This window comes from Myxine glutinosa, chromosome 9 (genome assembly GCF_964187855.1).
Source record: "Myxine glutinosa chromosome 9, kmMyxGlut1.1, whole genome shotgun sequence".
NCBI lineage: Eukaryota > Metazoa > Chordata > Myxini > Myxiniformes > Myxinidae > Myxine > Myxine glutinosa.
The window spans coordinates 39,393,577-39,408,462 of NC_136269.1; the positions used below are offsets into that span (position 1 = coordinate 39,393,577).

Consider the following 14,886-nt stretch of genomic DNA (forward strand, 5'->3'; position numbering starts at 1 on the left):
AATCATTAGATGCATCATATGCAATGCGAAGTTCAACGCTCATTTTTTTTAATGAAGGGCATTGTCCAAACTGTACATATTCATGTATACATTTTACATCGTCCTATGTGCATATTTGAGGACTGCTTTGTTCTAATCGTTGCCATGGAAACATTCAATTGTTTTTGCTGATCAGTATTTGATCATTAGACCTTAAGGTTCATTCTGAAAGTAAAAGTGAATCCATAGAATAAAATTTGGCAAAGCTATACAAACTTCTCCAGATAAAGCAATTTTTGACATTATTTTTGTTCATTTTTTAAACTAAATGTCATGACCTTTGACCTTAACCTTTGACCTTGACCACATTTTTTTCCCCCTGAAACCAGCTGGTACATGCTATCAGAAAACATATTTGAGCATTTGAATTGGTCATTAGGTGCTCCAAATAATTGTTATGAATAATTCATGAAAATAATTTTTGAGGTGGTTATCCTGGCAACCAGATATCTCCTCCATAGGACATTTTCAAAACTGCCAACAAGCATTTTCATAAAACTCAGGATGTAAGCTTTCCAAAAATACCTGTTGGCAGCTTCAAACATGCGGTATTCCCGAAAATCATTTCTAGGCCACTTTTTGCGATTTCGCCAATAGACTAACTATATCCTCGGCACCCTGGCCGAATTACAACTGGCTGGCCTAGCTACTTAATGAAACGAACCTGACCTGGCCAGCCGGTCCGTGAAAGACTTGGGCCAAAAGCTTCCTAAGACCAACCCAACAAGCCACAAGAATGTTTGAATAATGTTGCGCGGAAAAAAGAAGAATATAATGTTTTATTTACTCTTTATTAACTTGTTCTTGCATTGCAGGGGGGAGTGTTTTGATTCCAATAGGCGGTGTTTTGATTCCAGTGGGCGGTGTTTTGATTCCAGGGGTTGGTGTTTTGATTCCAGTGGGCGGTGTTTTGATTCCAGTGGGCGGTGTTTTGATTCCAGTGGGCGGTGTTTTGATTCCAGGGGTTGGTGTTTTGATTCCAGTGGGCGGTTTTTTTTTTTTGTTTGTTTTTTTTGCATACTGAATCGAGGCTCGTGAAAGAGCTGACATTTATTTCACAAACAAATCAACCAGACAAACAAAATATATAAAAAGAGGGAGCGGAAGACAAGAGAAGGGGAAGCACACAAACACTTGAGGGCACACAACATTTAAGAGCAGGGAGATGTGTGGGAGGGAGAGGGCTTGGGGGGAGGGGGGTGGCAGAAGTATCAAACACAAGGACACCAAGGACTTCCAGGACAGAAGTTGGTATTTCAAAAAAGTGGAATTTGGGTGAAATTAGCGGGGATAGAAAAGATCAATGTTTTGGATGGGGAAAGATAAGAGATGGTGGTGAACAGCTGTTTTAAAGACCTGGAGGGTGGAGTGGGATTGAAGGGAGTGAGGGAGTTTGTTCCAGAGGCGGGAGAAAAGAGGAATGAAGGAGTGAAGGTGAGCAGAGAGTCTTGATTTTGGCAGTTTAACCATAAGAGGGTTGCAGGCAGATCTTGTGCGACCTGAAGGAATATTTGCTGGACAGAGCCCAGAGAGAGCTGGGGGGGCAAGGCCAGAGAGGAGTCGGTAGAAGATGGTAGTTTTGATTCCAGTGGTTGGTGTTTTGATTCCAGTGGTTGGTGTTTTGATTCCAGTGGGCGAAGTTTTAATTCCAGAGGTTGGTGTTTTGATTCCAGTGGGCAGTGTTTTGATTCCAGTGGTTGGTGTTTTGATTCCAGTGGGCGGTGTTGGATTTCCAGTGGGCGGTGTTGGATTTCCAGTGGGCGGTGTTGGATTTCCAGTGGGCGGTGTTTTGATTCCAGTGGGCGATGTTTTGATTCCAGTGGGCGGTGTTTTGATTCCAGTGGGTGGTGTTTTGATTCCAGTGGGCGGTGTTTTGATTCCAGTGGGCGGTGTTGGATTTCCAGGGGGCGGTGTTTTGATTCCAGTGGGCGGTGTTTTGATTCCAGTGGGCGGTGTTTTGATTCCAGTGGGCGGTGTTTTGATTCCAGTGGGCAGTGTTGGATTTCTAGTGGTTGGTGTTTTGATTCCAGTGGGCGGGGTTTTGATACCAGTGGGTGGTGTTTTGATTCCAGTGGGCGGTGTTTTGATTCCAGTGGGCGGTGTTTTGATTCCAGTGGGCGATGTTTTGATTCCAGTCAGCGGTGTTTTGATTCCAGTCGGCGGTGTTTTGATTCCAGTGGGCGGTGTTTTGATTCCAGTGGGCGGTGTTTTGATTCCAGTGGGTGGTGTTTTGATTCCAGTGGGCGGTGTTTTGATTCCAGTGGTTGGTGTTTTGATTCCAGTGGGCGGTGTTTTGATTCCAGTGGGCGGTGTTTTGATTCCAGTGGGCGGTGTTTTGATTCCAGTGGGCGGTGTTTTGATTCCAGTGGGCGGTGTTTTGATTCCAGTGGGCGGTGTTTTGATTCCAGTGGGCGGTGTTTTGATTCCAGTGGGCGGTGTTTTGATTCCAGTGGGCGGTGTTTTGATTCCAGTGGGCGGTGTTTTGATTCCAGTGGGCGGTGTTTTGATTCCAGTGGGCGGTGTTTTGATTCCAGTGGGCGGTGTTTTGTTTGCAGTGGGCGGTGTTTTGATTGCAGTGGGCGGTGTTTTGATTCTAGTGGGCGGTGTTTTGATTCGAGTGGGTGGTGTTTTGATTCCAGTGGGCGGTGTTTTGATTACAGTGGGCGGTGTTTTGATTCCTGTTGGCAGTGTTTTGATTCCAGTGGGCGGTGTTTTGATTCCAGTCGGCGGTGTTTTGATTCCAGTGGGTGGTGTTTTGATTCCAGTGGGCGGTGTTTTGATTCCAGTGGGCGGTGTTTTGATGCCAGTGGGCGGTGTTTTGATGCCAGTGGGCGGTGTTTTGATTCCAGTGGGTGGTGTTTTGATTCCAGTGGGCGGTGTTTTGATTCCAGTGGGTGGTGTTTTGATTCCAGTGGGCGGTGTTTTGATTCCAGTGGACGGTGTTGTATTTCCAGGGGGCGGTGTTTTGAATCCAGTCGGCGGTGTTTTGATTACAGTGGGCGGTGTTTTGATTCCAGTGGTTGGTGTTTTGATTCCAGTGGTTGGTGTTTTGATTCCAGTGGGTGATGTTTTGATTCCAGAGGTTGGTGTTTTGATTCCAGTGGGTGGTGTTTTGATTCCAGTGGTTGGTGTTTTGATTCCAGTGGGCGGTGTTGGATTTCCATTGGGCGGTGTTTTGATTCCAGTGGGCGGTGTTTTGATTCCAGTGGGCGGTGTTTTGATTCCAGTGGGCGGTGTTTTGATTCCAGTGGGCGGTGTTTTGATTCCAGTGGGCGGTGTTTTGATTCCAGTGGGTGGTGTTGGATTTCCAGGGGGTGGTGTTTTGATTCCAGGGGGTGGTGTTTTGATTCCAGTGGTTGGTGTTTTGAATCCAGTGGGCGGTGTTTTGATTCCAGTGGGCGGTGTTTTAATTCCAGTGGGCGGTGTTGGATTTCCAGTGGTTCGTGTTTTGATTCCAGTGGGCGGTGTTTTGATACCAGTGGGCGGTGTTTTCATTCCAGTGGGCGGTGTTTTGATTCCAGTGGGCGGTGTTTTGATTCCAGTGGGCGGTGTTTTGATTCCAGTGGGCGGTGTTTTGATTCCAGTGGGCGGTGTTTTGATTCCAGTGGGCGGTGTTTTGATTCCAGTGGGCGGTGTTTTGATTCCAGTGGGCGGTGTTTTGATTCCAGTGGGCGGTGTTTTGATTCCAGTGGGCGGTGTTTTGATTCCAGTGGGCGGTGTTTTGATTCCAGTGGTTGGTGTTTTGATTCCAGTGGTTGGTGTTTTGATTCCAGTGGTTGGTGTTTTGATTCCAGTGGTTGGTGTTTTGATTCCAGTGGTTGGTGTTTTGATTCCAGTGGGCGGTGTTTTGATTCCAGTGGGTGGTGTTTTGATTCCAGTGGGGGGTGTTTTGATTCCAGTGGGCGGTGTTTTTATTCCAGTGGGCGGTGTTTTGATTCCAGTGGGCGGTGTTTTTATTCCAGTGGGCGGTGTTTTTATTCCAGTGGGCGGTGTTTTGATTCCAGTGGGCGGTGTTTTGATTCCAGTGGGCGGTGTTTTGATTCCAGTGGGTGGTGTTTTGATTCCAGTGGGAGGCGTTTTGATTCCAGTGGGCGGTGTTTTGATTCCAGTGGGCGGTGTTTTGATTCCAGTGGGCGGTGTTTTGATTCCAGTGGGCGGTGTTTTGATTCCAGTGGGCGGTGTTTTGATTCCAGTGGACGATGTTTTGATTCCAGTGGGTGGTGTTTTGATTCCAGTGGTTGGTGTTTTGATTCCAGTGGTTGGTGTTTTTATTCCAGTGGGCGGTGTTGGATTTCCAGTGGTTGGTGTTTTGATTCCAGTGGGCGGTGTTTTGATACCAGTGGGCGGTGATTTGATTCCAGTAGGCGGTGTTTTGATTCCAGTGGGCGGTGTTTTGTTCCAGTGGGCGGTGTTTTGATTCCAGTGGACGGTGTTTTGATTCCAGTGGGCGGTGTTTTGATTCCAGTGGGCGGTGTTTTGATTCCAGTGGGCGGTGTTTTGATTCCAGTGGGCGGTGTTTTGATTCCAGTGGGCGGTGTTTTGATTCCAGTGGGCTGTGTTTTGATTCCAGTGGGCGGTGTTTTGATTCCAGTGGGCGGTGTTTTGATTCCAGTGGGCGGTGTTTTGATTCCAGTGGGCGGTGTTGGATTTCCAGGGGGCGGAGTTAAGTTTTTCCAGGCTGGCTGGCCTTACTATCAGCCCTCATGAAACGTCAGCGTCGTGGATGGGGCGGCCTTTCCGGGTTGGTTCGTTTGAAAAGGCTGTGCAGTGTGCACAGACAGCCAGCGAACTCTATGCGGTTTTAGCGGGCGGATGCGTGGTCTACAACTCCAAGGAGCGTCAAGGCCTGGCCATGGGGGTGTTCACGGGTCGATGTCATTGAAGCGGACAGGCAAGTCGGGAAGTTCCGGAGTCATTGTGGGACAGGCAAGTCGGGAAGTTCCGGAGTCATTGTGGGACAAGCTCTCGGAGGGATGTTGGGAATGCGGGATCGGTGTGGCGACGAAGTTTCGCTTTTCATTCTCATTGTGCCAGGATTTTGATTTTATAAATAAATAAAGGCCTTGGTATTTATTTACTTTTCCATGCCCATTGAAAGGCATTATGATTATTAGCTGGAAATGTTATTATTGGTGTCTTGTGTCGCCCTTGTTGATTTATAGGAGGGAGAGGCCATGTGCGGCCTGATCGGTTCAAAGTTCTTCATACCATGTAATATAAATATATAATACGAGTCCCTTTAAGTTAAAATGAACTTCAACGCAGGAGAACGCCATTACTCATTAGACCCATAAAGCCTGAACGATGGTTGGTTGTCTCTCTCACACTCTCTCGCACTCTCTCTCTCGCACTCTCTCTCTCGCACTCTCTCTCTCTCGCACTCTCTCGCACTCTCTCTCTCGCACTCTCTCTCTCTCGCACTCTCTCTCTCACTCTCACACTCTCTCGCACTCTCTCTCTCGCACTCTCTCTCTCGCACTCTCTCTCTCTCGCACTCTCTCGCACTCTCTCTCTCGCACTCTCTCTCTCGCACTCTCTCTCTCGCACTCTCTCTCGCACTCTCTCTCTCGCACTCTCTCTCTCGCACTCTCTCTCTCGCACTCTCTCTCTCGCACTCTCTCTCTCGCACTCTCTCTCTCTCGCACTCTCTCTCTCACTCTCACACTCTCTCGCACTCTCTCTCTCGCACTCTCTCTCTCGCACTCTCTCTCTCTCGCACTCTCTCGCACTCTCTCTCTCGCACTCTCTCTCTCTCGCACTCTCTCGCACTCTCTCTCTCTCTCGCACTCTCTCTCGCACTCTCTCTCTCGCACTCTCTCTCTCGCACTCTCTCTCTCGCACTCTCTCTCTCGCACTCTCTCTCTCGCACTCTCTCTCTCGCACTCTCTCTCTCGCTCTCTCTCTCTCGCACTCTCTCTCTCGCTCTCTCTCTCTCGCACTCTCTCTCTCGCACTCTCTCTCTCGCACTCTCTCTCTCGCACTCTCTCTCTCGCACTCTCTCTCTCACACTCTCCCTCTCTCGCACTCTCTCTCTCACACTCTTTCGCACTCTCTCTCACACTCTCTCGCACTCTCTCTCTCACACTCTCACTCTCACACTCTCTCTCTCACACTCCCTCTCTCACACTCTCCCTCTCTCGCACTCTCTCTCTCGCACTCTCTCTCTCGCACTCTCTCTCTCACACTCTCTCACACTCTCTCTCACACTCTCTCTCACACTCTCTCACACTCTCTCACACTCTCTCTCACTCTCTCTCGCACTCTCTCACACTCTCTCTCACACTCTCTCGCACACTCTCTCGCACTCTCTCTCGCACTCTCTCTCTCGCACTCTCTCTCTCTCGCACTCTCTCTCTCTCTCGCACTCTCTCTCTCTCTCGCACTCACTCTCTCTCTCTCTCGCACTCACTCTCTCTCTCGCACTCACTCTCTCTCTCGCACTCACTCTCTCTCTCGCAATCTCGCAATCTCTCTCGCACTCTCACTCTCTCTCTCTCTCTTTCTGATACTCTCCGCAGAGTGTGGAAGCAGCTTCCTGAACAAGGGTTATACTGGGTGCCAAACTGGGTGCTTGGGCAAAGTAAGGGTTATACTGGGTGGTTATAAGCAGCAGTACTTTGGGCAGGAATTTGCAATTTGTTCAAGGTGCCGGCGATAGCTCGCCTACTCTTCACCAAGGACACCATAGGGTCTTTAACATCCACCAACGAACGCCCGCAGATTGGACGCCTGTTTAACGTCCATCCGAGGGACGGACACCGAGATGAAACCCCGGGATGACAGGTTATAAATGAGTCGGGATTCAAACCCAGGCTAGACAACTAAGAGGTGAGTGTGCGTACCTCAAGGTCATCCTACCAGCCCAGTTGTCATCTTGTAGTGTTCCACTACCCTTTTAAAATGCTGAACGGCAAGCAAAGAAGCAACAAGTACCATTTTGCACGTCTTTGGTATGACGCGGTCGGTATCTGGTATGCACCACCCACTCTCGGACTCAGCGGATTTTCTAACCATTATACCACCTTGATACTTGAATATACAATGATACCTGGCCTAGAGACGTGCATTCGTGGGGGGTCACTTGACACCTGGTTCATGTACATAGGGGTCACCTGACGCCAGGTTCGTGCATTTGGGGACAGCACACGCATACCTGTGTACAAAGTTTGACTGTCTGTTAATTGTTTGCATTTCTCCAGAATTATGGGATGTCAGATGTCCTCGTACACTGTGGACATTCTAGCGATATGATTGGCGTGGAAGACGCCTTCGGTGTGCATCCCCATTACGACGGAACGGGTCATGGAGGAGTCGTGCAGTGGGATTACGAGAATCGGGATGGTGTTGGAGATCGGGAGGAAGGACACTGTTGTAACATGGAGGAGAATCGGGTGGAAGGCTTTGAGGATGTTTTGGACAGCGGTTGCTATGAGGCACAGCTGAAGGTCTTGTTTGAGAATTGTGACGATTCTCGGCAAGGTCGACTAGGACACAGTGGCTTGGCAGAACTTGGCAAGCAGCTGCAGCTTGGTTCTCGTCTTCCTCAACTCCTCCATTTGCTTCTGGGTGATGACGTCACAGCCACAGTAAGTTTTGGCCTCTTTATTCAAACTGGAAAAGTGGTTTGTTTTTTCTGACCTATTCGATGTGATTTCTATATTTCCTCGGTGATAATATTAAGCAACATTGAGGGCATGCCCACACGTCATCACTTCGTCCACTTCTCAACCCCAATTTTCTTTCTTTATGACTGATGTACTGGCTCAATGCACAGCACAGATTGGATTTGGTAAATTTGTCATACTAGCAATGGTACCCGCCCTATGGGCGGGGCTTCAATTGGGAAGCCCAAATGAAAAGGAAAAATATCAGAAATCGAAGGCTTTTTTTTTTGAACGATTCATATAAACATCCGTTGAATCATATCACATGCAAATCATCAAAATCTAAACAGTACATGGCGCCCATTTTGAAAAAAGATTGAATTCTGCAAAACGGAAGCGGCCGCTACACGTCTTTCTCAGTCGCACGTTTGTGTGAAGAGTACTCGCCGAATCTGTAACACGGAAGCGGGTGCTACACCTGTTTCTCAGTCGCTTTGCACACGCTGCCGTGTTACTTCGGAGCCGCACGTTTATATCGGAAGAGTTCGTCAGGAGTCGATCTACTCTCTCCTGGTACGTAGAATTTCAACAAAAGCCACATCACTGTTCATATCGGTAAATATTATTCCATCGTGTTTGGAAAAACTGGGAAATTGGAAAACTTGGTAAAACAATATAGCCTATTTTACTCCAGGGGGTCCTAGGATTACCCACCCAAAATATCGTTGCGATCGGTTCAGCCGTTTTTGCGGTACCTTCGAACGAACGAACGAACAGACAGACAGACGGACGGACATTTGGTGAATTATAGTAAGATAATGTCGTAAACCGGAGGCCTTGTGACCCAATAGTTTTACTGGGCCGGCATACCTCTTACTGGTCCGTTAAAAGAATTGTCTAAGTTGCGATCAAGTGTCATGCTTAACATGACGTCGTGGGGATGAAAAGCATCATTCCAGCAAGCATAAGTACAAAGTAGACGCAATTGGTGTGTAGTTGTGTATTGTAGCACAGCCAATCAGCTCGTAGATAATAATAGTAATCGTAGTTGCTTTAATAAAATCACTAAGTGATGGGGTACAGTACTACAAAACCAAAGTTACAGGACCAATGGAATACTTGCTAGATCCTGGCCATGGGATCACTTGTTGGGAAATTAACCAAAATCTTGGAAAATTGGGCCCCCTTTACCAAGATAACTGGATTTCTTGATAACTTGATGCAAGTCATCGAGTAAAGAAGGGACGTACACTAAATGACCAAAAGTATGTGGACACCCCTTCTAATTGATGCATTTGGCTGTTTCAGCCACACCCATTGCTGACAGGTGTATATATAATCAAGCACACAGCCATGCAATCTACACAGACAAACATTGGCAGTAGAATGGGACGTACTGAAGAGCTCAGTGACTTTCAACGTGGCACCGTCATAGGATTCCACCTTTCCAACAAGTCAGTTCGTCAAATTTCTGCCCTGCTAGAAATTTGTTTAAGCTAGACCACTTGGTTCCAGGGAAGGGAAATCTTAACGCTACAACATACAATGACATTCTAGACAATTGTGTGCTTCCAACTTTGTGGCAACAGTTTGGGGAAGGCCCTTTCCTATTTCAGCATGACAGTGCCCCCGTGCACAAAGCGAGGTCCATACAGAAATGGTTTGTCGAGATCGGTGTGGAAGAAATTGACTGGCTTGCACAGAGCCCTGACCTCAACCCCATCGAACACCTTTGGGTTTAATTGGAACGCCGACATGCCTAATTGCCCAACATCAGTGCCCGACCTCACTAATGTTCTTGTGGCTGAATGGAAGCAAATCCCCGCAGCAATGTTCTAATATCTAGTGGAAAGCCTTCCCAGAAGAGTGGAGGCTGTTATAGCAGTCAAGGGGGGAGGAACAACTCCATATTAATGCCCATGAATTTGGAATGAGATGTGTGATGTTTGGGTGTCTACATACTTTTGGTCATGTTGTGTAATGATCTACATAAGTTTGGAAAATCTTGGAGAATTTCAGGTGCTCTTGGAATTTTTTTTTTTTACGAGTGTTAACAATGTATCCGGGGCAACAGACCACTGGGAATTTAGAATGTAAATATATAAAGAGAAGGTGTTGAGCAATTTGCTTCCAATAAATTACCAGATCCTTATTTTGATGAGTTTGGCCTATTCCAGAAGTGTGAAATGGACAAATAGTCTACATTAAAGTGCAAGTCTACATTAAAAAAAAAAAAACGGTAATTTATGTTTTGTTGAGAGGTCTGTACGTATATAATGAATCACTGGGAATTAAACCGGGCTATCCTATGTCCGGATCCAAATTGATTTGAATTCATGACAGTAATCTTTCAAGGTCTGGTAGACCTTTGGTGTTGATGGCAGTTTCCCACATTGTTAAAGGTTATATTGACCCTGGGTTCCTTGAATATGAATATGAATGATCGTTTTAAGGCCATTTTCCCCGCTAGAGCGGGGGTTAGCTTTGCGAGCCCCATGACAATCATGGTTCCCTGTTTGAGGCAATGTTTTTATGGCCGGATGCCCTTCCTGACGCCAACCCTTGGTCGCCTCTTACGATGCGCAGGGATACGGAGTACCTATTCTAAACCGGGGTACACACCGGGATCATTCATCCCAGCAAGCTGGTACTCAATTTGCCGACCTCGGAAGGATGACAGGCTGAGTCAACCCCCCTGGCGTTAATTCAGCGATCGACCGGGATTCGAACCCAGGATCCTAGGATCCCAAGCCGGCACACTAACCGCTAAGCCAACACCAGGTTTCCTTGAATCATATTCTTTAATTGGCACCTGAACTTTGAATCCCTTTTTCTCAGAGCTAGTATAATGTTAGATAGCTCAGTTTACTGATTATGTATAGCCGCTGTTTGGAGAGATGCTGGACTTAAAGGGTCGAAACCTCGGTGACAAATGCAGCCCCATCGATATCTGGATGGTCATTAAATTGGTCAGTCAGTTAAATAGTCTCACGTGCAGGCCAAAATCATTATGGCATGTCATACCTTTACACAAATTACAAGGAAGTTCGGAGGGTATCAACAAATCAACACAGTATATGGGATTTGAACCTAGGATTCCAACATCTTGAGTTGCATGCTCACAGAAGAATGTCCAAACAGGGCTAGCAGCAAACTAACAATGTGAAAATTTTAATGTTTGAAATTGTAAACGTATTTTTACCTGCGACCTGTTGCAAGTCTACACAAGAGCTTTGCGTTGCTGTTTTGGCGTTCTTTTTGTGTGTCGACTTTTGAAATGTGCACCCATTAGTCGGCCAACTGCCGGACCAACTTTACCTGCCTCTGGACCCTCATCTGTCGCTTGACTCCACCCACCTTTGTGCCGAGCCGAAATGATATGGCCGCCATCTGATCTTGTTTCCTGGTGGGCCGAACGCATTCTGCTGTATAGGTCTCTACTGATCATACACTGTCCAGCTTTGTTGCGTCAGATTTCCATTGGCTTTGTTTGGGTTGATTGTCAGGTTTAATCAAGCCCATACGTGCCCATCAAAATAGCATTATATAATTTTTGAATAGCGCCATCTGTGTTAACTGCATGGACGTCAGAAGGGATCTGGACGATCACCGTGTTTGGGCAGCTTTGATCATCAACACGGATTTCGGAGACTTTTTCACCAACTCAGCTCTGAAGCGAACAGGCGGACGGAGGGCTTCCTCGCGCCGGAGCTTGGAGCCGCGTGTGGACGGTGGACAAGACGACGGACAGATACCACATTTCCCCACACGAGGTTTTGGACAACTGCTGGGCTCTTGGAAGCTGAAGGCCGCATTGGACTTGACGGTAGAGAATCGAATGGAGGCCGTCTAATCTGCTCGCCTCACGCTTGTTGTGTCTTCGACGCGCGGTGTTCGACACCGCCATTTTGGACCACTTCCCGCATGAGTGGCTACCCCAGTTTCAACAGCCGCCAAGCTCCTGAAAGTACTCTTTGGGACGCCAAGCTAAGTGCCGGCTGAAGGGGTTTATTTTCATTTTATCTTTCCCTTGACACCACCCCCCCCCCCCCACCCTCCCAGAATTTCCATGTTTTAAACGTTTCCCGGTGTGTACCCTGGATAAGAATAGGTACACTGTATCCCTGCGTGTCGTAAAAGACGACTAAGAGGGTTGGCATCAGGAAGGGCATCCGGCCATAAAAACATTGCCTCAAAAAAGGAACCATGACAATTACAACTACATATGGGCAGGGTACAGCCCGAAGTGTAGATCGGTTTCTGAGGTTTGGGACATGGAATGTAGGGACAATGACAGGGAGATCAGGAGAAGTGGTGGAAGTATTGGTCAGAAGAAGAGTGGACAGATGTTGTGTGCAAGAGACGAGATGGAAGGGAAGTGGTGTGAGAATGGTGAAGGGTAGGCAGGGACAGAAATACAAGTTTGTGTGGCAAGGGTGCCTGGAGGGCGTGAATGGTGTTGGTGTCCTGTTTTCTGAGGAGTTTGTAGACAGTGTGGTGAGTGTGACGAGAGTGAGTGATACGTTGATGATGGTGAAAATGATGATTGGAAAGCTCTTGGTGAACGTCATCTCGGGATATGCTCCGCAGGTTGGTCGAAGCGATGAAGAAAAGGACAAGTTCTGGTGTGCGATAGAGAAGCTGATGGAAAACGTGAAAGATGAGGAAGTTGTTGTGGTAGGAGGAGACCTAAATGGACACGTGGGAAGGAGTATGGATGGTTTTGACTGAGTTCATGGGGGTTACGGATATGGTGTGAGAAATGGAGAAGGTGAAAGGATTTTGGAGTTTGCTGATGGAGCTGATTTGTTGATTTATAATACTCTGTTCCAGAAAGAGGATAATAAGCTTGTTACATACACGTCAGGTGGGTCGACGACAACCGTTGACTACCTGAAGGTGCATAGGCGAGATAGGGGGCACCTCCGGGACACAAAGGTGATCCCGGGGGAGGAGGCTGTCTCACAGCACCACTTGGTTGTCTGCGACGTAAGGGTGAAAGGTGCGAGGAGAGCTCGGCGGGTGAAGTACCAACCGAGAATGAAGGTGTGGAGGTTGAAAGAGGTGACAGTAAGGGAGGCATTAAAAGAGAGGCTGAGTAGGGTCGAGGATGATGTGGTTGAGCTTGAAAGTGGTTGGATGTCGATGAAAGCTAGTCTGTTGGGAGCCGTTGGTGAGGTATGTGGATGGACAAAAGGACCACCGAGGCACTCGGAAACATGGTAGTGGGATGATGAAGTTGGAAAGAGGATTGACGAGAAGAGGAAGAAGTTCAAGGAGTGGCAGAAGGCGAAGGGTACGGGAGCAGAAACAGCAGAGCATGAAAGTTATAAGGCAGCCGAGAAGGCTGCAAAGAAAGAGGTAGCAAAGGCGCAGGAGACATGTAGGAAAATGTTCGGAGAACGCTTGGATTCGGAAGAGGGTCAGAAAGCAGTATTCAGGAATGCAAAGCAGATAGCGAAAGAGAGGTGTGATGTGATGGGGGTGAGTTGCTTGAAGGATGAAGTGGGACAAATCGTTGTCGACCCAGATGGAATTAAAGGAAGATGGAAAAGATATATGGAAATGCTGTTGAATACAGAGAATGAATGGGATGGCAACATAGAGAGTAACCCAGTTTTAGGACCGGCAGAGAAGATTACTGAGAAGGAAGTTGAGGAAGCGATAAAAGCAATGAAGGGTAGAAAGGCGGGAGGGCCGACGGGAGTTGTGGGAGATATGTTGAAGGCAGCAGGAAGTTGGGGTGTGAAGAGAATGACAGAGATCTGTAATCTGGTGGTGAAAGAAGGCCGCATTCCAGTGGATTGTGAACTGAGTACCCTCGTCCCTCTATACAAGGGGAAAGGTGACCCTCTGGAGTGTGGCTCGTACCGAGCGATAAAGTTATTGGAGCATGGAATGAAGGTATTGGAAAGGGTGTTGGAGAGGAGGATAAGGAAGAAAGTGAAGATCGACGAAATGCAGTTTGGATTCATGCCAGGAAGAGGAACGACAGACACGCTTTTCATTGTGAGGCAGTTGCAGGAGAAGTACATGGAGAAGAAGAAGAAGTTGTTTCTTGGGTTTGTTGATCTGGAGAAAGCATTCGATAGGGTACCACGCAAAGTATTGACATGGGCATTGAGGAAGTTAGGAGTGGAGGAATGGTTGATCAGAGTAGTGATGGCAATGTACAAAAGAGCGCGCACAGCTGTAAGGAAGAAGGACGGGAACAGTGGTGAGTTTGAGGTGAAGGTGGGAGTGCATCAGGGGTCGGTACTAAGTCCGCTACTATTTGTAGCTGTGATGGAGGTGCTGGCTCAGAACGTAAAGGAGGGTTTGCCGTGGGAGTTGTTGTATGCAGATGATCTGGTGTTGATTGCGGAAAGTATGGATGGAGTGAAGGAAAAGATGAACACGTGGAAGGAATGTATGGAGACAAAAGGTCTGAAGGTGAATATCGGAAAGACGGAGGTGATGGCAAGTGGTAAAGCATGTGGTGAGGTGGAAAGAACTGGGAAGTGGCCATGTGCTGTGTGCAGGAAGGGTGTCGGAGTGAACTCCATTCAATGTACAATGTGCGCTAAGTGGGTTCATCAAAAATGTAGTGGTCTGAGAGGGTCATTAACCAGTGTGGCAGCTACATTCAAATGTAAGGTGTGCACAGAGGGAGCTGCAGATGGAGGAAATGTTGAGTTGGATCTTGGAGACGGCGTGAAGCTGGAAGGTGTGAAAACATTTTGCTACCTCGGAGACATGCTGAATGGAGAAGGTGGATCAGACTCGGCAACGGTTGCTCGAGTGAGATGTGCATGGAAGAAGTTTCGGGAACTGAGTGGCGTGCTGATGATGAGGGGAGTGTCGTTGAAGCTGAAGGGAAAGGTGTATGCTGCATGTGTGAAGTGTTGTGATTTATGGGAGCGAGACATGGGTAATGAACGTAGAGCAGCAACGAAGGTTGGAAAGGTTAGAAATGCGAATGGTTCGACGGATGTGCGGAGTATCGTTGAGAGAGAGGAAGACAAATGATGAATTGCGAAAGATGATGGGAATAGAGCCTGTGATTGATGCTGTGAAGAGGAACAGGTTGAGATGGTTTGGTCATGTGTTGAGGAAGGATGAAAGTGACTGGTTGAGAAGAGTGGTGGAAATGAATGTAGAAGGAAGCAGAGGACGGGGAAGACCGAGAAAGACTTGGCTAAAGATGGTGGAAGAAGAAATGCGGGAAAGGGGGTTAACAAGGAGAGATGCAGAAAATAGGGCA

At 47.6% G+C, this 14,886-nt stretch overlaps 1 protein-coding gene across 8 annotated transcripts in view; it reads left to right on the top strand.

Annotated features, from left to right (window-relative positions):
• The first annotated feature begins 4,698 nt into the window (after nt 1–4,698).
• The window catches only part of LOC137435470 (uncharacterized), a 113,024-nt gene continuing 102,836 nt past the window's right edge, over nt 4,699–14,886 (top strand). For 2 of the 8 annotated variants that reach the window (XM_068129271.2, XM_068129269.2), the window contains exons 1-2: nt 4,726–4,965; nt 7,239–7,625. In XM_068129271.2, coding sequence (XP_067985372.2) covers nt 4,852–4,965; nt 7,239–7,625 — 501 coding nt within the window. In that variant the 5' untranslated portion in view covers nt 4,726–4,851. Of the gene's footprint in view, nt 4,966–7,238; nt 7,626–14,886 lie in introns of all 8 variants that reach the window. The other 6 variants (XM_078784275.1, XM_078784277.1, XM_068129268.2 and 3 more) reach the window with 5 other exon arrangements.